The 21924-nt window shown below is 41.8% G+C and overlaps 1 protein-coding gene across 6 annotated transcripts in view; it reads right to left on the minus strand.

The window, feature by feature from the left end:
- CATSPERE (catsper channel auxiliary subunit epsilon) overlaps window positions 1–21924 on the minus strand; it is a 54984-nt gene that overhangs the window by 18313 nt on the left and 14747 nt on the right. For 2 of the 6 annotated variants that reach the window (XM_082215003.1, XM_082215001.1), the window contains exons 10-15: window positions 20578–21067; window positions 14464–14903; window positions 13363–13421; window positions 4776–4851; window positions 3940–4148; window positions 1799–1851 (exon numbers count right to left, since the gene is read on the minus strand). In XM_082215003.1, the coding sequence (XP_082071129.1) occupies window positions 1848–1851; window positions 3940–4148; window positions 4776–4851; window positions 13363–13421; window positions 14464–14903; window positions 20578–21067 (1278 nt within the window). In that variant the 3' untranslated portion in view covers window positions 1799–1847. Of the gene's footprint in view, window positions 1–167; window positions 213–838; window positions 1852–3939; window positions 4149–4775; window positions 4852–13362; window positions 13422–14463; window positions 14904–20577; window positions 21068–21924 lie in introns of those variants that run through there. The other 4 variants (XR_014217438.1, XR_014217439.1, XM_082215004.1 and 1 more) reach the window with 3 other exon arrangements.

Consider the following 21924-nt stretch of genomic DNA (forward strand, 5'->3'; position numbering starts at 1 on the left):
TCTCAGAGATAACCAGCACTATCAGAGTTGGCAGCTCTGATGTATGACAGCATTAAAAAAACAAAAAATTGATGCCTGTACTCTACCACCTACAGAACACTTAAATAAACTGGAATAGCAGTCGAAAACAATTTATTTCCATCCATATTTTATATGAAGTTTCTTACGCGGGTATTTTGAATGTAAAAGTTTGATTGCTACAATTTTTGGGTCTGTGGACACAAAAAAAGAGAAATACAATTATATAAAGATATTTATGATTAAAAGATAAGTTTGAAAATATAGCACAGAATTTATTATGGTCTTTCTACATTTTTTATATTATTAATATTCTTATTATTTCATTTATATATAGCTGAATGCCAAAATAGGATTCTAAAGGTTTATGAGGTATAAAACAAATTACACAAACATTAAAATATAAACATCCATAATCAGAATACACAATAAAACAATCAAATTAAAATAACACAGCAATTTAAACAGAGGACTCTGGTCAAGAGTTCAAGAGAATGCCTACATAGACAGAAGCATCTTCTAAAGCTGGAGGAATATCAGTACAAATGCAGTTTCTTGCATTTCAGTAAGGAGTGTACAGTTGGCTTGCAACTTACACAGAGGTAACATTCCAAGGGTTTGCATGCAAAGGCAGGAAGACCCCTGAAACTGCCACCACATGACTATCCCTATCTTACTGGCAGTGGCGGAGGAAGAGGGGTGCGGGGTGTGTGGTCCGCCCCAAGTTTCATCACTGAGGGTGTGTGTATGACAAAATGAGTTGTTGTAAAAAAAATTGGGCTCACAAAACTTTTTAGGAGTGACGTGGTGGCTTAGGCACCTGCAGGTTCCAGCCTGCCTCAAACGGCAGCGTGGGACTTGCGTCTGCCTACTGCCTCCCCCTCAGCCACCCTACAGCTGAGGGGGAGGGGGAGGAGAGGCTCCAAGCGTTGGAAAGGCTCACCCCGCACCCATGGGTGCAGATCGCACTGCCCCTGACTGCAGGACACGCCCCCACACCAGGCACTGCTTACTGGGCTCTGGGAAGCATGTGGGAGACCTCTGGAAGGCTGTGGGAGCCTCCAATGAAATCTTGGAGGGCTGTCCAAAATCTTGGGAGCCTCCCACTGCCTTCCAAAGGCCTTGCGTGACTTTCCCAGACCCCAATAAGCAAGGTGAAGGGTTTAAAAACTGTCCCCGCAGCAGGAAAACCCGGCTCAAAAGGCCTAGGATTAATATGAAGGAACTTTAAGTTATCTGAATTTGCTAAAAGTTAGTATTACTTCACAGCAGGCATAATTAATAGATCTCACTGCTACAAGCTGTGGTGAGGTGACAGTGACTGGCTTAGATGACTCTTAAAGGGACAAGACAAGTTTATGAAAGATAAGTCAATCAACAGCTATCTGCTGAGAGAGCTAACTTGAACCCCCAAGTTTGGAAGCATGGTGCCACTGAACAGCCTTCTCAGAGGGAATACTATTGCTTTCATGCCTCACTTTGGATTTCTGGGAGCAGGATGCTGTGGTTAGATAGACCTTGTTGGTCCTGGTACATAAGTGTTCCTTGCGTTCACAGACAGGTTAATTTATCTCACTCATCTGCCCCCCAAACAGGGTTTCTGAGGTGGCTAAAACTCACAGTGAACCGCAATTAATAAACAAGATAAGAACAGTTATACAATACAGTCAACGTCAAAGAAAACCCTACAGAACCCAATTTGACTATAGTATCTACAATTATTATTTTTTGCGCAATGTAGAACATGGAGGAAGAAGGAAAAAATAGCATTGTTACTTGCTTTTCAATAACCAGGTCTCGAAATACAGGACAACCAACATTTATGTGCGCTACCTGAAAAGAAGCACATTCTAGTAAGCTGACAGTTTCTGCCATCACAAACAATGGCCAAAATATCAGTGGGGAAAAATAGTTTCTGTTCAAACTCACACCACTGTAATGGCACTCTGGGGGGGGGGGGAGAGGGGAGAGAGACAGCACAGATCTAGGTTTAAAAGCTGACATTTGAAAGCCAATTTTTGTGATTTACATGCATGAAGTACAGTATTAAAATATATGTAACAAATAAAATAATGCATTTTTAATGTGCATTCCACATTAGAGAAGTCCCACTGATCACATACTTAACTACTGTCATTAATCTGATTTGAATTGATTTTATAATGAAATGATTTTGGAATGTTGTATCATTTTAATGTTGTTAGCCGCTCTGAGCCCAGCTTCAGCTGGGGAGGGTGGGATATAAATAAAATTTTATTATTACTTATTATTATTATTATCTCCTAAAGAAATCAATGTACAACTTTGGCTAAATTGTGCCTCATTTGGAGGTGTCAAGCAGTTCACTCTCCCAGAAACTACTAACTCTTGGTAGAAAGCAAATTCATAAAATATGGTACTCTGGCTGCAACCCTTAGTATAATTACTTTGGATTAAGTCTCACTGATCACTTCATTTCCAAGTATATGGGGTTAGGCTTGTCTTTAATTTTTCTAACTTTTATTGCAGTTAATGGACCTAAATTAGTTATAGCTATTCATTTCAATGGGTCTACACTGAGTTAAAGTTAAATATAAGACTGAGCCTGGAAAACTGAAACATCTTAAACCTACAATAGCAGGCTATAACGAAGCCTCAAGCGGTGGTTCCCACAGCGCAGCAACCCGGCAAAGGGGGTGCAGTAAGGAAAACCACCGTCACCTCTCCGCTGGGAAGCGCTGAGCAAAGGCGAGTCCCTAGGCAACGCGGCCGATTTGATCGGCACAAGGCATGCAAGCTCCACCCTCCAGTCGTTCTTAGACTCCTTATTGGGTGAGCAACGCAGCCAAGCAACACAGTTGGAACCGCCCTCCTCCCTGGCCGGCAGGGAGGGAGGGAGAGAAGCTGCTTCCTTTGAAATCCAGGAAATTTAAGGGACATCATCAATAAGCAGCAGGACACAGCACTGGGATAAGGGACTTTCCCACCAAATAAGGGACGGTTGATAGTTATGCTTCTTATCTTTTATATTTTTTGATTGTTACATTATGTTATGAATGTATGTATGTTATGCTGTATGTTATTCTGAAGCCTTTGGGCAAAAGGCTGTATAAAAATGTTTCAACAAACAAACAAGCAAACAAACAAACACATTCGTTGATGAGAGTCCTCCTCAACCCTTTTATCATATGACGGCAATATTTTTAGACTGACAGTAATTCCAGATGGGCAGTTTATTGAGCATTCATCTTGATTTTTTTTGCACATAATTTGTGAAGAGGCTATATGACACTGCCATTTAGTAGTTGGTATATTGCGTAATTTTTCATCACTTATTTTACCATCAAAAGTCAGAAAGGGGAAAGTTAACAAAAATTGCACTGGTGAGTATATGCTAACAACCACTAGATGGCAATGTCATATAATGTCACAACCACAAAAAGTGTGAACAAATCAGGATAAACTCAATAAGCTCAATAAACAGCTACCTGAAAACAGTGAGTATTTTGATTGTTTTGTTGGACAATCTCTGAAAGTCACAGCAACATCTTGATTTTATTGGACTTCTCAGCGGCTTTTGTCCCTGATATCGTTGAAGTATCAGATATTATCAGATATTATACTGCTGGTGACTATCCAAGGCAAACACTTGAGATGGTTTTAATTTTACCTCTCAATATGTACTCAGATAGTGGAGACAGAACTGTGTCTTGTGAGGCTCTTTTTATTTGGTAATGTTTGTCATTTAATATTTATGCAAAACTGTTGGGAGAGAGAATGTGGAATTTAAGAGTTTGATATGATTAATATCATGACATTGCCTAACTTTCTGCTTCATTCTTTCTCTTTATCATCCATTAACCAGAGCATCCTTGGTCCTGAACTCGTTGGTGTCTGAAGGCTACAGTCTGTTGGATAAGGAGAATAAGACTAAAACTGAACCTGGATAAAATGGAACTGATGTTGATAGAGGATCCAAGGAGGCTGGAGCCCTTGCCACTGACTGAGGCATTTCCCTTGATAGAGTATGTATGCAGCCAAATGCTGCTTAGAGTACAGCTGCTCCTGACGATCCAGGTTGTGGCCAGGAGTTTTTTTCTATCTAATCTAACCTCTGTCCTTCCGCCCAATATGAATGGCAAAACTGTATACTGAAAAATGGGGACCAGGCGGTCAGCAACCTCTATCAGCTATTATTGTGGTAGCTTTCTAAAACCTCTGGATTCAGGAAGGGCCGCTTCAAGAGGGGCCACACCACCCTGGCTCCTGTCGAGTTCGGCAAGAGCTGGGGCATCATGACGGCAGAAGTAGTGGGGGGGGGAACAGCAATTCCCATTTAAACTTAGGCAGCAAAGCAGGATAGGCTGCCCAGGGGGTGGGGAATAACAAGAATATTTGTGTGGAATGAACATGTGTTCTGTTCAATCAGCCATCCTGTACCTCACAATATTTTATTCCATCCCTCCTCTCACTGGGAATGTCTGTAATCCTCCTACACACTTCAAGCAGCAGTATGCGGCTCTGTCCTTATTGGGGGTTTTTTTTTGGGGGGGTTCCCCTTAGGATTTCCCCTCTAATGTTGTTTTTTACACTTCTGCACACCACGTGGTCCTTCAAGCCAACTTTATCTTCAGACATTAAAGATCTCTATCAGGTTTTTTTTAAAAAAATGAAAGTTTTTGCAACAGTGTATTTGTTAGTGCTTAAGGTACTATGGTATTCAGTTGTTTTCATCCTTTTTTAAAAAGAAAGATTAGCATCTCATGCTAAAAACTTACCTTGTTGGGAGTCATACATGTTCTTCCAGTGAGGGAAGGTTCCACTTCAATTGTCATAATACCCGTTGAACTAATTCTACAAGGAAGTATCAGCCATAAAACAGGTATATTTAAGACACTTAAAATTAATCCTTTATATAATACTTATGTGTTGCTTTCACAACTGATATTTATTTCATTATCTGTTCCCAAAATTCAAATCCACAAACTTAAGTTTTTAAGAGTTCCGTCTTATACTTGAGATTCTGGCTGGGGGATTCAGGGTCTGGTGGAAGCACCTCAATACTTTCAGAATTTAACATATATTGCTGGCATGACTGATGTCCCAGTGGAACTCCCGCAATCTGCCAACAGAGCCCTCTGTCAGTAGAACTGTTCCACAAGCAAAGATACACTGGCAAAGCAGCCAAAACAGGATAGAGATGATGAAAATGAGAGTGGAAGCATGGCTACCCACTGCAACATGGTGCACGGACACGGCTGGGGGTATGCTAAGGGCCCCCACAAATCTGGCGATGGTGTTTGCTGTCAGTGCAGCCACTTGTATTTATCATTCATTTGACCTTTGAACTAAAAACCCCATGAGAATTGTTGTTTCTACATATTGATTTCCTATCTGAAATAATGACCTCAAGCTTTTATAGTAACATCCCAAAAGGGATCCAGTGCTAAGCAACAGGATGAGGGATATCAAGATTTTTAGATCCCATGCCAGGTTTGTGCCCAACTTGGGAATCTGTGTGTCAAATTTTGGCTCTTTGTGGGTAAAACTTGGTTCATTTAAGAACTTCAGACTTATGGGTGAGGCCTTCAAGCAAGAGATAGCAGTTTCTGACCCTTAGCTAGCAGGCCCAAGATATACTGCATCTGCTTATTTTGTACCAGTATCCCAAGGACATAAATTGTCATTTACTAATTAAAGTTACATTTTTCCACTGTGCTGTCATAGGGCTCTATCATCCAACCTAGGTTCTGGAAATTTGCAGCTAAGTAGCCTTGTGATTGGCTGAGAAGTGGGATAACAGGCAAAAATATATAAAAGCAATCTACCTTGTAGTATTCCTTGCCCCAAACTAGCCCCTCTGCTAGCCTCCTGTTTATGCCCATCTTGTATTCTAAGTTTTGGTTGTTGAACTGACTTGTCAAGCCACATCTCTTTGCAAAGTCAGAGCGTGATGATGAAGTATCTTAGCTTAGGCTGTCCGATTTTTTGTTTTTTTAATGTCTTTTCCATTATATTTCTAATTTCTTAATTGACCTCCTAAAATATTTTCTTCCTATTTAGTAACAGGGTTCTTACCACGGTATTATTTTATTATTCTTAAACATATATGTTCTGCATTTTACTGTGGTTATTTGGAAAACTGCCTTGGTGTAAACCAGTGCCTTAGATCTCTTTGATCATACTTAGCTACCATACAAATGGTTGTTTTTGCTGGAGGCTTCAGACAGCAAAGCATGGTGACTTAGCTCTTGCTCCCTGGAACCTCACAGGGATCCCACAGAGCTGCAGGCGTCTCCTGGGCCTGAAGGAAAGGACTCTTAACAGGAATGGTGGCAGCATACAATTTGGGGGATTTGGTTGGACACTGAACCCTATAATCTTTACGTAGTGGCATCATCTGGACATTAACTATTTAGAGATGTGTGCCCTAGCTGAGATACAATTAATTTGGAATTTCTTGAACGTTGTCTGAGCAATATGTTTGGGGTAAATCATTATAGACAAAAGTAAGTGGACAAAAGTTTTTTTTTTTTAATACAATCTATGTTTATGTGGTGAGGACAACACCATTCATTGAGTACCTTTTTCCTTTGCTTGTTTTTACACCAGAGAAACTGATCAGTAACCTGATGTGTCTAAGATTGCCCACAGCTTCCTCAAATATTAGATTTCCAAAGTTGGAAATGCAAATAGTTTTAGGCTTTGGATCTTATGCTAGAGCCCAGTTTGCCCAAATAGAAATGGTTTTAAATTGGTGTCCTGGAGAAATACTTTTAAATTACGTATGGTGCCAAGGAAAAACAAAATTCTGCCTTAATAAGTTACATAATTCTGGTATGCAATTTCCCCAGAGTTTTCACATTGTAAACTATGGCTTGGATCCAAAGAATGTGAAACTAGTTCTTGGAGACTAGGCAGACTTTATATCAGCTCTCCGTGCCATGTGGCAGATTGTGTTTCAAACTGAGACAAATTTTAAAAAACAGGCTGTGATGTGTCACGGAAGAAGCAAGCTGTTCAAAGGGTTTAGTTTTATTAAAAATAAATAAATCTTGCATTAGTGCAAGCCTCTTGCTTTAGGGTGCATGCATACAGGCAAATGTACTAATCTTCACAAAAAGGAAAGAGAATAGTCAAACTCAAATTTATGGGCAGATACTAGAAAAGACTATAAAGAAATCAATCTGTAAGCATCTTGATAACAACTGCAGTGATTAATAGAAGCCAACATGAATCTGTCAAGAATAAATCCTGCCAGACTAATAAACTCATTTTTAAAAATTAGGTTACTAGATTATGGATTTTGGAAATGCTGTGATTTTTATTTCTCTTACTTTCAGAAAAGAATTTGACAAAGGTCTACATATTATTTTGTTTACTAAACTGGTTAAGTGTGGACAAGTGCTCATCAATTATTCCTCCTCAACCCAGAGAGAGACTTTGAATGTGCTGCTGCAGGGCTCTAGTCTGGGCCTGGTTTTCTTCAACATTTTTAGTAGTTATATAGATGAAAGGGAGGAGTGAATCATGAAATTTGCCAATGGCATAAAAATCAGAATTGCTACCTAACATCTCAGAATGACCTTGATAGAATGGAAAGCTGGGTCAAAAATAGCAAAATGAAACTCAAGAGACATATGCAAATATCTGCATTTTTGCAATACATTTTAAAATTTTCAGGTGAAGGATGTCAGGAAACATGGTTTGGCAGTAGTACAAAGTTCCTGGGATTGTAATAAACCATAAGCTGAATGTGAGTCAGCAAAGTGATCCAGCTGTGAGGGGGCTAATGTGATTTTAGGCTGCTTCAATCAAATCACAATGTCCCAGTAATGAGAAGTGGTAGTTCCTCTTTATTCTATACTAGTTAGACCTCACATGAGAGTATTGTGTCCAGTTCTGCACACAACACTTTAAGAGTGATATGGTTTGCTAGGTGAGATGGGAGGCTGTATGCCTGAGCCCTTTCCTAATTCCTGGATCCAGCACAGATTCAATTCCTGAAATAGCCAGGCTAGCTTCCTGGTGGGGTAGTGTCCCTTTAAGTATGAACCGTTAAGGCAACAAAGGAAGTGGCTCTGTGCCAGATGACAAATAGATGAGCCCCCTTACTTCAACTCGCTGGTAGTTAGAAAGACAAAAGCCAGAGTCAAAGGTCTGAGTTATGTGAGCTAGAAGCTAGAAGCAAGGCTGCAGGCTGGGCAGCTGGGACAAGGAGCCATGCCTGATTTCTGCCAAGGCTGTGGCTATGGGGGAAGCAACACCTTCTTGAGCTCATGTTGTATATATGTGTAAATAAACCATATATCATAAAGATACCACAGTCTCCAGTGTCCCTCATTGCAAAGGAAACTGAATCCTGGGTAAGCCTGGAATCTTACACTGCTTGGAGATTAGGGTGGCATGCAATAATATAGACAAATGAGAATGGGGTGATGAAGATGTTAGGTAGTATAGAAAACAAGTCCTATGAGAGAAGGTTGAAGGAACTGGGTATATTTAGCATGCAGAACAGAAAACTGAGAAGGACCTGATAGCACCCTTCAAATACCGGAAGAGCTGTCACCTAGAATATGACAAACACTTCCCTGTTGCTGTAGAAGATAGGACTAGATCTAATGGGCTTAGCTTACTGAAGGGTAGATTGTTGCAAAGACAGCACTAGCTTTAGCCACTAAGGAACAGGAATATAAAAATATGTGAATGCATGGTGATAATTTTGAAAGAGAAGAAAACCAAGTAATTGCACAGAATTTGGGACCAGCTGCTGAAAATATGAGGTTGTCTGAGGAGTAGGGAGAGTTGTAATGAACATTTACAATGCCAGTTGGAGGACATGAAATAGAAAAAGCAGATTTGCAAGGACCTGTGAAAGTTCTGAAACAGCAACTTAAAAAAGCAACAGGTTGCTAATAGAAATTTGGAGGGGTGTTGAAGGAACAGCTCCATGCTCAGAAGCCAATTTGTTGAATTGTTGGAGCTTATTTGGATAATGATGATGATATGTGGGAAGAAGAGTGGAAACAAAAGTGTGATAGTAAGGATATTCATTCACATATTTTTGTTGAATGGTTTCTTTAAATGTAAAGGTTCATCACTGTTCCACTCCATGTGTATGTCTTTAAGGGGCCAGAGCAAAATAACAATAGCTTCTTTAAAAGAGCATAACACTTGGTCTCTTGTACCACAAACCCCAGATATGAGACTTATTGATTCAAAATGGGTTTATAGAGTTAAAATGAATGACAAAAATGAAGTTGTAAGGTACAAGGCTAGATTAGTTGCTAGGGGCTTTCAACAAATTCCAGGCGAAGATTATGATTTGTGCTATTCACCAAGTGTAAAATATGAAACAGTTAAGCTTTTGTTAAAAGATGCATCACAACGTGGACATTCTGTTTATCACCTAGATATAAAAACTGCATATTTGTTTGCAGATTTAAAAGAACAAATTTTTATGCATGTCCCTGAAGGCATAGACGCTGCTGAAGGTTTGGTATGCAAATTAAATAAATCCCTTTATGGTCTGCACCAAAGTGGAAGGAATTGGCACCAAACTTTAGCAAAAGAATTGCTAGATATTGGTTTTTCACAAGGAAAGGCAGACAATTGTGTGTTTATAAAGGAAAGGGCAAACTCTGTAACAAAAATATGTGTGTATGTAGATGACGTGTTAATTTCTACAAAAACTAAACAGGAATATGAACAGGTAGTTTCACAGTTACAGAAGAAATTTGATGTGGTGGAATTAGGCATAGCTAAAAATTACTTATCCATGCAAATTGAGAAAGGCAAAAATGGATCTTTTCTGGTTCATCAAACTGCAAAAATTGATGATCTAGTTGAAATGCTACGTTTAGAAAATGCAAATGGGAAGTAAACACCTATGGTGTGTGGTTTCACCTTTACAGGTGAAGATAAGCCATTTCCTAACAAAACTTTGTATCGTTCTGCTATAGGCAAGCTAAATTTCATTCAAAGAATCTCAAGACCAGATATAACTTATGCTTTTCACTTTCTGGCAAAATTTGTGGAAAAGCCCACTACGCAATGTTTCTCTGCTCTTAAGAGAGTGGTAATGTACCTTAAACATACCAAACATTATAGGCTGCAGTTTACAACAATTATTGACAAAGGTTTTGAAATTTTCTGCGATGCATCTCATGCAGTGGAACAAAATAATTGCAGGGGTGTGTCTGGTATGGTGTTTTGTTATAACGGTTGTCCATTTGAATGGAAGTCCCAGACACAAACCATTATATGTCTCTCCACAACAGAGAGTGAATTATGTGCATGCGTTGAGGCCACTTGTGATGTAGAATGGTATCTGCAAGTATTTGCAGACCTACAGATGCAAGTAATACTACCAGTAAAAGTTTACCTTGATTCCCAGAGCAGCCTTGCTATCCTGTGTTCAGAGACCAATACGCAGCGCACTAGAGTCTTAAGATTACGTTTAGAATTTGTAAAGAAACTAATTGCTGATGAAATGGTTGTATTTAAATATGTTCCAGGTGACAATCAAATTGCAGACATTTTTACAAAAGCACTTCCAAAGGTTACACATGAAAGACATGTACAAAATATGCTTTATGTTTTTGTTCCACAATGATGAACCGCAGGGGAAATGTTGAATGGTTTCTTTAAATGTAAAGGTTCATCACTGTTCCACTCCATGTGTATGTCTTTAAGGGGCCAGAGCAAGGGCCAGAGCAAAATAACGAGACCCAGCTTTACAGCTGTGAAACATAGCAGGTGCTGCTGAGTTGTACTGATTAAACTGTGTCAGCAATTGGGTAGAGTATATAAGGAGCAGCACCTAGCTCTCCCATTACCCTGGGGGATGGGTTGGTGGTTGGGTCTGGTTTGGTTTGTTGATGTATTTAGTGTATAAGGAGTTTTTGTTTTTGTTATTAAAACCTTGTTTAAGTTATTTTTGAGTCCCTTTTTAATGCATGGTCTCCCCAGCAAGCTCTCTGCAGCGCTACCATACTGCAAATAGCCAACAATTTTAACAGTACAGGATGTGTTAACAATAAAAGATTACAGGGGAGATAGAATAAACAGCAACAGAGAAATTGTAATGGGCTTGCTGGTGAATATAGATAAATAGATAGATATGCTGTACTGTGGGGGAAATTTGCTAGAAGGGGAAGTGGATTAGATATTAGAGGTCAAGGCTGGCATCTGTTATTGAAAGCTGGGTGTCAGATAAAACATCTTGATGGAGTTCCATTATATAAAAAAAGACTGATAAATTGTTTCTAGAGTACTTCACTGTCGTAAAGAATCTGCTGTTTTCACAGCCAGCACACACTGGGTTGACATCTTCATTGAGCTATTTATCATGATCTCAATGCCTCTTTCCTGATCAGTCACCTCCAGTTCCAGACCCCATGAGCATATATGTGAAATTCACTGAGTTTGGAGAGATGCTTTCAGAGCTCTCTGCAAGCTCTTTTTGTTTTCATGACTCAGAACAGTTTTGTATCATCATCAGTCTTAGCCACCCTACCACCTCACTGCTTAGTTCTAACTTTAGTTCACTTATGAACAAGTTAAAAAGCACAGGTGCCAATACTAATCCTTGGGGGACTCTACTTCTTTCCATTCAGAGAACTGTTGCTCTTCCTCTATTATGTACTGAGCCACAGCAAGGCTCTTGGTTTCAGTCTGCAACTCAGAATAGAAAAATGTCTGTGCATTAACCCCCAGCACAAGATCTTTGGTTTGGATTGGAACATTGTGGTTCTATGCTAGGGATCATTGGGAAAGGAATTAAAAATAAAGCTGCCAGTATCAAAATGGCATTATATGAATCTATATTGTGAAAGCATTTATGTTACTGTGTACAGTTCTGGTTGCTTCTTGGTGAGCAACTCCCCTTTGAAGAAAGGTTACAACGTTTGGGACTTCTTAGTTTAGAGAAGACGCAAGTTAGAGGTGACACGATGGAAGTTTTTAAAATGATGCATGGCACGGTAAAGTGGATAGGGAAAAGTTTTTCTTCCTCTCCATTACACTACAACTTGTGGGCATCCACTGAAGCTGAATGTTGGAAGATTCAGGAGGGATAAAATAAAGTACAGTGGTACCTCAGGTTACATACGCTTCAGGTTACAGACTCCGCTAACCCAGAAATATTACCTTGGGTTAAGTACTTTGCTTCAGGATGAGAACAGAAATTGTGCTCCGGCAGTGCGGCAGCAGCAGGAGGCCCCATTAGCTAAAGTGGTGCTTCAGGTTAAGAACGGTTTCAGGTTAAGTACGGACCTCCGGAATGAATTAACCTGAGGTACCACTGTACTTCTTCACACACCACATAGTTAATTTATGGAACTTGCTTTCATAGGAAGCAGTCATGGCCACCAGCTTGGATGGCTTTACAAGAGGATTAAACGAGCTCATGGAAGAGAGGGCTATTGATGGCTATTGGCCATGATGGCTATGCTTTGCCTCTACAGTCAGAGGCAGCAGAACACCAGTTGCTGAAAAGCCACAGGAAGGTAGAGTGCTCTTATGCTTGAATCCTGCTTACTGGTTTCCCATAGGCACGTGCCTGGCCATTGTGACAACAGGATGCTGGATTAGATGGGCTGTTGGCCTGATCCAGCAGGTTCTTCTTATGGTCATGTTCTGAGCAGATGAAAGGGAGGCCTAAACTCCAGTAGCTCCCTGTCAGAATTGGACTATAATAGTAGCATTACAACCACATCATATTTAAAGTCCTTGTGGACAACAGGGGGGTTAGTTAGGAATTGAGCTGCAAAGGACACCTTAGGATTCAGCTGCTGAATGTACTTTACTCAGAGAATAGCTTGTGAATATTACTGTGGTTAACCAAACACCTTTAAATGAATTTGTGGGAACTGTTACTTATATGGCTGGCACAACAATAAATTTCACTGGGAGGCTGGGTCTGTAACCCATATTGATATTTTGATATGTGTAATTTTGAACCATCCATTGTTGAAACAGATACAATGAAAAAATATATTGCGCTTGATTTACCTCATTTGAGAGTATTGACTGATGATTTGAAAATGCAAGGTGTAGTTAAACAATGCCAAAGCTCTCATCATAGTAAAAAAGAGAGATCTTAAAGAAAAATGGTGGTCCATCTCAGAAGGGGACTTGGACCAAACCCATGGCCTCACTTGTAAAACCAAGAATAGATAGGATCCCCAAATTAACAGCTCCCAGAAGGCTTCCCAAGATGGAACGTGGTCTTTGGAAAAAAAGAAGTTCCCCAGCCCTGAGCTAGTTCCAATAAGGTGTGCTTATGCTATTGACTCTTCTGAAATGTAAATGTAACCAATAAATTGTAAAGCATTTTCATATTTTAACTATCATTATACTTACATTTCATCTTCATACTCTCTCTCGGTTGAATAATCACGGGTATGATAAAGTGTTACAGTCTTTAAGATATAATAAACAACAATAATGGATAGTTAGTCTTAAAATACCATATATTTAAGGGCTGCAGGCAAGTAACATTACTCATTATATCATAATAAAACAGGATAGGTAAATGTAAAGGTACCCCTGCCGGTACGGGCCAGTCTTGTCAGACTCTAGGGTTGTGCGCTCATCTCACTCTAGAGGCCGGGAGCCGGTGCCGTCCGCAGACACCTCCGGGTCACGTGGCCAGTGTGACATCGCTGCTCTGGTGAGCCTGCACCAGCGCAGCACACGGAACGCCGTTTACCTTCCCGCTATAAAGCGGTACCTATTTATCTACTTGCACTTAAGGGTGCTTTCGAACTGCTAGGTGAGCAGGATAAAACAGGATACTAAAAGTTAAAAAAACTTCAAATTATATAAAATATAAAATCCACTTTATCCTAGACATTTGAATCCCTGTAATGTAAGGAAGGTTATATGGAATATGACATCTTTTAGAATATTCATGTGCAACTTTGTATGTATTTAGTGAATCATAGAACTTGATTATATTAGTTCTTATTTAGTTAGTTATTTAAAATATTACAGTGGTACCTCGGTTTAAGAACAGTCCAGTTTAAGAACGATTTGGTTTACAAACTCAGCAAAACCAGAAATAGTATCTTGGTTTGAGAAATTTACCTCGGTCTAAGAATGGAATACGAATGGTGGAAGGCTACCGGTGGCGGGAGGCCTCATTAGGAAAAGCACGCCTCGGTTTAAGAAGAGTTTTGGTTTAAGAACAGACTTCTGGAATGGATTAAGTTCGTAAACTGAGGTACCACTGAATTATAATAGCCCCTTTCTGAGCTATCACAACTGAGGAAATCATTGCAGCCATATCTATAGGCTTCACATAGAAGTGTGAGTTCATAAATCTGGTTCATCCATGGAATTCCCACTGAATTAGAAACATGCTAGTAGCCTTACATGTGTCTGTAGCCAGTAACATGTCTGAACCAGACAGCCTGACCCAAGAAAGAAACACACAGGAAGAAAAATGCAAGATTCACCTACCTGATTCTTAGTACAAATTCCACGTGCTATTTCATATTGAACAGAGTTATTTTGCTTCAGCAAGTGTGACCTGTAGATTGTAACTTGTGTGGACAATCCCACATTTTCCAGAAAGACAATCTGGGCCCAAAAGGTCATATTTGTTCCCATATCCAGATAGTAAGTATCTGCTTCCATATTGTGCTGAAATGATATATATGGACAGACCTCTCCTAAAGGATTTGTGGCACTAAGTACTTCAGTTTTCAGTGGATAAGCCTTGTAATATATATGAGTACCATTGTTTATGAGCAAATAGAAGTCACCATGCCCATTCACATATATGGCAAAGTCTCTGGCTTCAGTTTCCCAAGCACTGAGCTTTAGAACATCTTTCATATTAAACTTTAAGAAAAACATGTCATTGTTTTTCATTTTAATCACAGTGTTTCCAGCACTGCCTATAAAAAGGAGAGAGAAAAATAGATAGAGCTTAATATAACATCGGTTTATGTATATTAATTATATTACTATTATCAATAAAAGTACAATTCTTATCTTTTCAGTAACAATGGTTGATTGTTTTAACAAACATTTGTCCTTAGTACAAATTTGCCTTGAATTGTGGCAAAAATTATCTATAGAAAATATATGCTTGTGATTCCGAACATTCATTATTTCTTAAAATTATTTGTATAGTGTCTTTCATTTCCAAGGTGATTTCTGGGGCACATTGTTTTAAATTAAAATGGGGAACACACATTATTCTTCCTTTCAGAAGGCCACATTTTCTTCTCTCATATCCAACAACAATGTGCAAACATCCTGTTCAACTGTAGGATGACCAATTAATGCTACTTCCTGGCAGCCACCCTTCCAGCATGCAGCCAAACTAGGGTTCAGGGATACAGTGGTGCCTCGCAAGACGAAATTTATTCGTTCGGCGAGTTTTTTCATCTTGCGATTTTTTCATCTTGCTAAGCACAGTTTCCCATAGGAATGCATTGAAAATCAATTAATGCGTTCCTATGGTCAAAAAAAGTCCAAACAAAGCCAAATTTGGTTAAAAAAAGAGTTTATTAAGTGCTCTTTAAATTCACACATACTGTAAAGAGCATTTCAAAAATTGAAGGAACAATAATTTAAGTTTCTAAACATGACAGAAAAGCATTTAAAAATCAACAAAGTGTACTGTACTGTACATACATTTTCTAAGACTCTGGGGGACAACTCGAAGGTTCCTCTTCCACTCTTTGCTTCTTGCTGAAGAACCTGTCCATGGTCTGCTGCTTCATCCGCCTTTTCAGCACCTCCCTGAAAGACGACATGACCCTCGTATCAAAAGTGTTCGCAAGGTCACGTGTCAGGTTCTTGTCAGGGTGGTGCCGCTGTGCAAAAGCCTGCACATCTTTCCACTTATGGCAAATGTCCCTCAGTTCTTTGGAGGACAGCCGTTCCTCAGTTGCTTCCTCCTCTTCCAGCGAGGCCTGCTCCTGCGCAACCTCTGCCTGCAGTTTGACCAGCTCCTGGGTGGTCAGGTCATGGTCGTGCTCCTCCACCAGCTCGCTGATGTCCTCCTCTGTGACCTCCAGGCCCATGGTCCTCCCCAAGGAAACAATGTCCTGCACCACTGTTGACTCTGGTGCATCAGAGTCACTTGGTTCCACACAGTCCGGCCACAGGCTGCGCCAAGCGCAATTCAAATTTCTCTGGCTGATCCCGTCCCAGGCCTTGGTGATCATCTTCAAGCAGGTGACGATGTCGAAGTGGTCCTTCCAGAATTCCCGCAGGGTGATGTTGGTGCAATCAGTCACCTCAAAGCATCGCCTGAAAAGCTCCTTGGTGTAGAGTTTTTTGAAATTGGCGATGAGCTGCTGATCCATCGGCTGGAGCAGTGGCGTGGTGTTAGGCGGCAGGAACATGATGTTGATGAAGCTGAACTCCTCCAACAAGTCCTCCTCAAGGCCTTTAGGATGAGCAGGAGCATTGTCCATCAGAAGCAAAGCCTTCAGTGGCAGGTCGTTGTCCAGCAGGTACTGTTTGACAGCAGGGCCAAAAGCAAGATTGACCCAGTCCACAAACAGCACACGTGTGACCCAAGCCTTACTGTTGGATCGCCACATGACACTCAGCTGCTCCTTGTCGACCTTGTGTTTCTTGAAGGCCCGTGGGTTCTCCGAGTGGTACACCAGCAGGGGCTTGATCTTCAGGTCGCAGCTTGCGTTGGCACAGAAGAGCAGGGTCAGACGGTCCTTCATGGGCTTGTGGCCAGGCAACTTGGCCTCCTCCTGAGTGATGAAAGTCCTTTTGGGCATCCTCTTCCAAAACAGCCCGGTCTCATCGCAGTTGAAGACCTGCTGTGGAACGTAGCCCTCCGTTGTCACAACCTCCAGGAACTCCGCTGCAAAGTCTTCAGCCGCAGGAACATCAGAACTGGCAGCCTCTCCATGCCTGACCACGCTGTGGATTCCAGATCTCATCTTGAACCGGTCAAACCAGCCTCTGCTTGCCTTGAAGACTTCTGGCTCGCCTGAGGTTGTTACGGAAAAGCAGCAATGCGGGAGCGAGCTGCAGCTGTCTGGAATGCAAAACAGGATGTTGATGTTTGGGACTGTACCATGGGAACAAAGGGACAGTCTATTCACTGTACTGAGCACCGGATGTTAGCTCAGTGTGTCATCTGACCTGTACTGGAAGTACAGGGGTGGAGTTTTTCTCTCTGCTGTTTGGAGTCTGATGAGTGCAGACGTGTTTTTCTGTACTGCTGCAAGGACAGAAATAAAACGATGTAAATACATTTCTGTCTGACTCTTTCCCCTCCCTGGGGAGGCAGGGAGGAGGGGAGAGTGGTGTGTTCTTCTCATGCTTGAGGAGGATCGCCGATAGTGACCTAGCCTGTATCCTGCCGGGAGACGCAGACGGGGAGGTCAACAAGGATCTTAAGCCGAGTGCCTGGAGAGTGGCCAGTTTCCCTCTGATAAGGCTTAAGAATTCGACAGAGGTTCCTGGCTGTTGCTGGACGAGGTCTGTGTGCAAGGCCTTGGCCTTCTCACAAATGACGGCCTCAGTCACTGTGTCCCCTGCACGCTGCTTCTCTTCTAACCAGATGAGCAGCAACTTCTCCACCTCCTCCAGAACAGCTGGGCGGTTCTTCACGATCCTGGTGACTCCCTTTGCTGCATCAGTCGCAAGGATCTTCTCCCTCATCTTCAGGATGGTCCCAATGATCGATGGATTCCTCCCGTACTCCCTGGCGAGGTCTGTCACACGCATTTCACCGTCGTGCTTCCGGATGATCTCCTTCTTCATTTCCAGCGTAACCTTCTCCTTCTTCCTCTCGCCGGCCTCTGCAGCAGCAGTCTTCTTGGGCCCCATGGCAGCACAGCTCCTACCTTCGCAACCCCCCCCCAAAAAAAATCAGTGCTTCACATCCAAAAAATTCAAAAGCACCAAACCTCCCAGAAAACACACAAGCTTCCAGGTTCTTGCAAACTCCTCCTCAACAATTCCCTGACCCCCCCAGCCACCCACCACACAGAAATCCAAATCCAGAAATCTTTTTTTTTTTAACAACAGCAGAGTGCCCCAATGGTCACAAAAAATCATAAAAATGCAGAAAAAAACACACAAGCTTCCAGATTCTTGCAAACCCCTCCCCAACACCAAGTCCTTGAATTCCAAACACCCCAACCCAAAATCCAACCCCCCCAAAAAAAGTTTTAAAAGTTTAACTTGCCAAATGGCTGCAAAAGAAGTTTTGGAAAAGCTTCAAAAATCACCAAAGTCTTCAAAAACCTCAAAAAAGGCTACCACACCGCGTGCTATGAGTTGCTCCTCGAAGTCAAGTCGCAACTGCACCTCTTCAAGCAATGCACCCTGGGTATTAACGGTTTTAAGAAAAAGGAAACAAACTTGCAAGACGTTTTCGTCTTGCGAAGCAAGCCCATAGGGAAAATCGTCTTGCGAAGCAACTCAAAAAACCAAAAACCCTTTCGTCTTGCGAGTTTTTCGTCTGGCGAGGCATTCGTCTTGCGAGGTACCACTGTAAATGTGAGTCTCCTGTAACTGAGCTATATTGCAGCCTCTGTCAGAGAAACCTGGGGTATTGTTATTCCCTTACTTAGGATAATGTCATTACATACATCTGGTAGCTAAATTTTGCAAGGCACTCATCACCACACCTTATATTTATTTCAGGTATACAAACTCCTGAAAACATACTAGTGACCCTGGCAGAATTTTGGAAAGAATTGAGGTACACAGTCCAGAAGCTGGTATATGAAGTTAAGTTAGCTAGGATCACTCCTCCTGTATAAAGTGCTAGGTGGTGTCAGGACTGGTTGTTGTCCTCTTCTGATCACCACACAAGCGCTTCTTGTTCTTTTATAAATTTTTATTATATATTAACAAACTTTTAAACGGTCCTTATCTTTAACTATTCTTCCTCAGAGTCACTTATTTCAGATACCTTCTGAGCTCTGCTTCTCCATGACCAGCCACCCTCAAAATGGCGAAGGCGCCCTTCCCTTAGCTTTCCTGCTCTTTTTTCCAACCTCCTGCTAGAGCTGGCTTGTATCTCCCCTCCTCCAAATCTGAGCTAGAACTTAACCCTTGCCTTTCCTGGGAACATTCTGTCCCTCCCTGTTGTTTCTGTTGCTCTCTTCTGATAGATTCTGATAGATACCGCTCCGGCGGGAAGGTAAACGGCGTTTCCATGCGCTGCTCTGGTTCGCCAGAAGCGGCTTAGTCATGCTGGCCACATGACCCAGAAGCTGTACGCCGGCTCCCTCGGTCAATAAAGCAAGATGAGCGCCACAACCCGAGAGTCGGCCACGACTGGACCTAATGGTCAGGGGTCCCTTTACCTTAACTAGTATTTAAGACTGTTCTACAGTAAAGCTTTGAAACTCCTTCTTGTGGTGGAGAAAATCCAGTTCTACATGAGATAAAGATCAGGAAATCTGCTGAAGAACTCTAACTCCAAGTTGCAAGGGTGCTTTGAGCAGGGTTTGGATGCAGCAGTTGAGTATCCACCCCAACACAGCATTTTACTACTCCTATTCCTACTCCTACTATTATTATTATTATGCCAGGTAGATTAGTGGCAGCTGTGGCTTCCACCCACCAGGTGAACCACTGGTGAACAGATGGAGGTATACTGCCTTAAGCTCCCCTCCTCTGAGGGCCCCCCAATTGCACTGTATTCAGAATCTTGTTTATAGCTTTAATAGCCATAATCTCTGATACATAACAGGAATACATTACGGGAAGAGCCCCAGTGGTCTGCCACTGATACGTATAGTAAATTGAATGGATTTTATTAAGCTTTTCCAAGCCATTATTGGCTTAATTCATATAGCTACTCACACATTAGAACTTTGTTTACAATAGACTCAAAAAGGCCCTAAGTATTAGCCCCTAAGGATTGAACAGGATGTATTCAACTGCCATAGCTGTGCAATTCTCCTAGGAAGTTTTTTACTATAAAAACACCTGCATATCTAGGGACATACAGATTCCCCCCCCCCCATTTATACATGTTCAATTCACACATGACTGTGCATACGTGGAATACCTGGAAACCCAGATATTGGAGGGGGGGAGAACTGATGAGCTTCAGCAAAGCCCCACTGAGCCTCTGACACCCCCTTTGGGCTTTGGGGAGGGTCTCCTCATGAGCTGGAGGTGCAGCAGGGCTTTGCTGAAGCTCATCAGTTCCCACGCATCAGCTGTTAGCTGGAAAGCCTAGCTGTGCTTCAGGGCAGCAGGGCTTGGTTGACCAGCTAAACTGATGTGCGGGAAAGAAGTTTCCTTGTGCATCAGCTGTGCAAGACCCACTGTCTCTTTGGCTCCTGGGAGCTGGAGGGGCAGCAGGTCTTCATCGACAGGCTCAGCAGACGTGGGAAAACTTCTTCCCTGCGAGTCAGAGGGGCTTTGTTGAGTTGACAGGCAACTCGCAATTTCACAGACATGCGCAGGGGTTCAGAACACAACTCCTGTGTAAATGGGGAGTCACCTGTTGTACTTTCAAACACTATGCATTTATGGCTTAGGTTACATACTATAATTGCCAAAATCAACTAAAATAACAACAATTTCCATTAGTAATTTATATCAAAATATACTATACTTAACCAATAACAACTTGATGAATAACTGTTCCTAATGCTGTTGCTGATAATTCCGCGCCTGTCTCAGCGTCTTTAATATATCCGGTGAATTTGCTTCCTTTGTAAGAATAAATAATCTTGTCACTGTACCACAGCAGCATAGATGATGATGCTCCAAACACAACTTCCATTTGCAGAGGGTCACTTGTAGGTGCAGGCAGGGAAAGATCTCTCAAGAACCAGTGGCCCTCGTCTTCATTAAATCCTACCACATATAATTGTGTGGAGGTTTTGCATCCAGTACAAGCCAGTAAGACTGAAATTTCAGAAGGGACTGAATCATAGCAAGCACTTATTACAGCTAAAGTAACGTGGTCTTTGAATCCTGTCAGACTCTTTAAGACATCTACTTCCATGACTAGAGCAAACATATCAGTTATATTTCTTGATGGGTACATGAGGAATATTTCTGTTTTTGTCCATAGGACTGCTTCACTTAAATCTGATTCCAGCACCTTGGGTGTCGGATGAGATAGAGAGAGAAGTGGTAGGAGAGATAAATAATAAAATTCAGACACTGTAGGTATTGCTTAAAGCTCCGTCTTAAATTTATCATAAACAATATCAAAACATTCACTGAAAAGTACCATATTTTTCCGTCTATAAAATGCCCCCATGTACAAGATCCTCCTCCCTATTTTGGGGGACTCAATTTTAAGCAAATGAGGGGAGATGGCCCAAAGTTGTTGAGCTTCTCCCCCCCCCCAGCTGCGGGCAGGAAACACTCCCTAGTTCGTTTCCCGCATGCAGTGGCATCAGGGGAAGTTGCGCTCCCGTTGGCAAATCGGTTGGTGGGAGCACAACTTCCCCCGATGTCGCTGCACGCGGGAAACGATCTAGGAAGTGTTTCCCGCACGCAGCCGCATTGGGGGAAGTTGCGCTCCCGCCAACCAGCTGGCTGGCAGCACACAGCCTGCATGCAGCTGCGGGCAGGAAACACTCCCCAGATAATTTCCCGCTCGCTGCAGCATCGGGGGAAGTTGCAGTCCCTCCAACTGGCTGGCTGGCGGGCACGCTGCTTCTCCCTCACCATGCCACTACCTGTGTATTGGATGACCCCAGTTTTTGGACACAATTTTTGAGTCAAAAAACCTCCTCTAACACACGAAAAAATACGGTAAAAACAGTTTGAGATATAACAGATTTGCACTTAAACACTGAGTGCATGGAGCTGCATGCAGATAAGAGTCAGTCCCAATATAAATAGTATTTCCTCCCCCCCAACTGTTATTTGCCATATTAGGAAATGTATGGCTATACACGTACATTTTTCCTATTTGCCAAAATGTAAGGAAATCTGATCTGATCACAG

Source organism: Podarcis vaucheri (genome assembly GCF_965113315.1).
Source record: "Podarcis vaucheri genome assembly, chromosome: 3".
NCBI classification, from domain to species: domain Eukaryota; kingdom Metazoa; phylum Chordata; class Lepidosauria; order Squamata; family Lacertidae; genus Podarcis; species Podarcis vaucheri.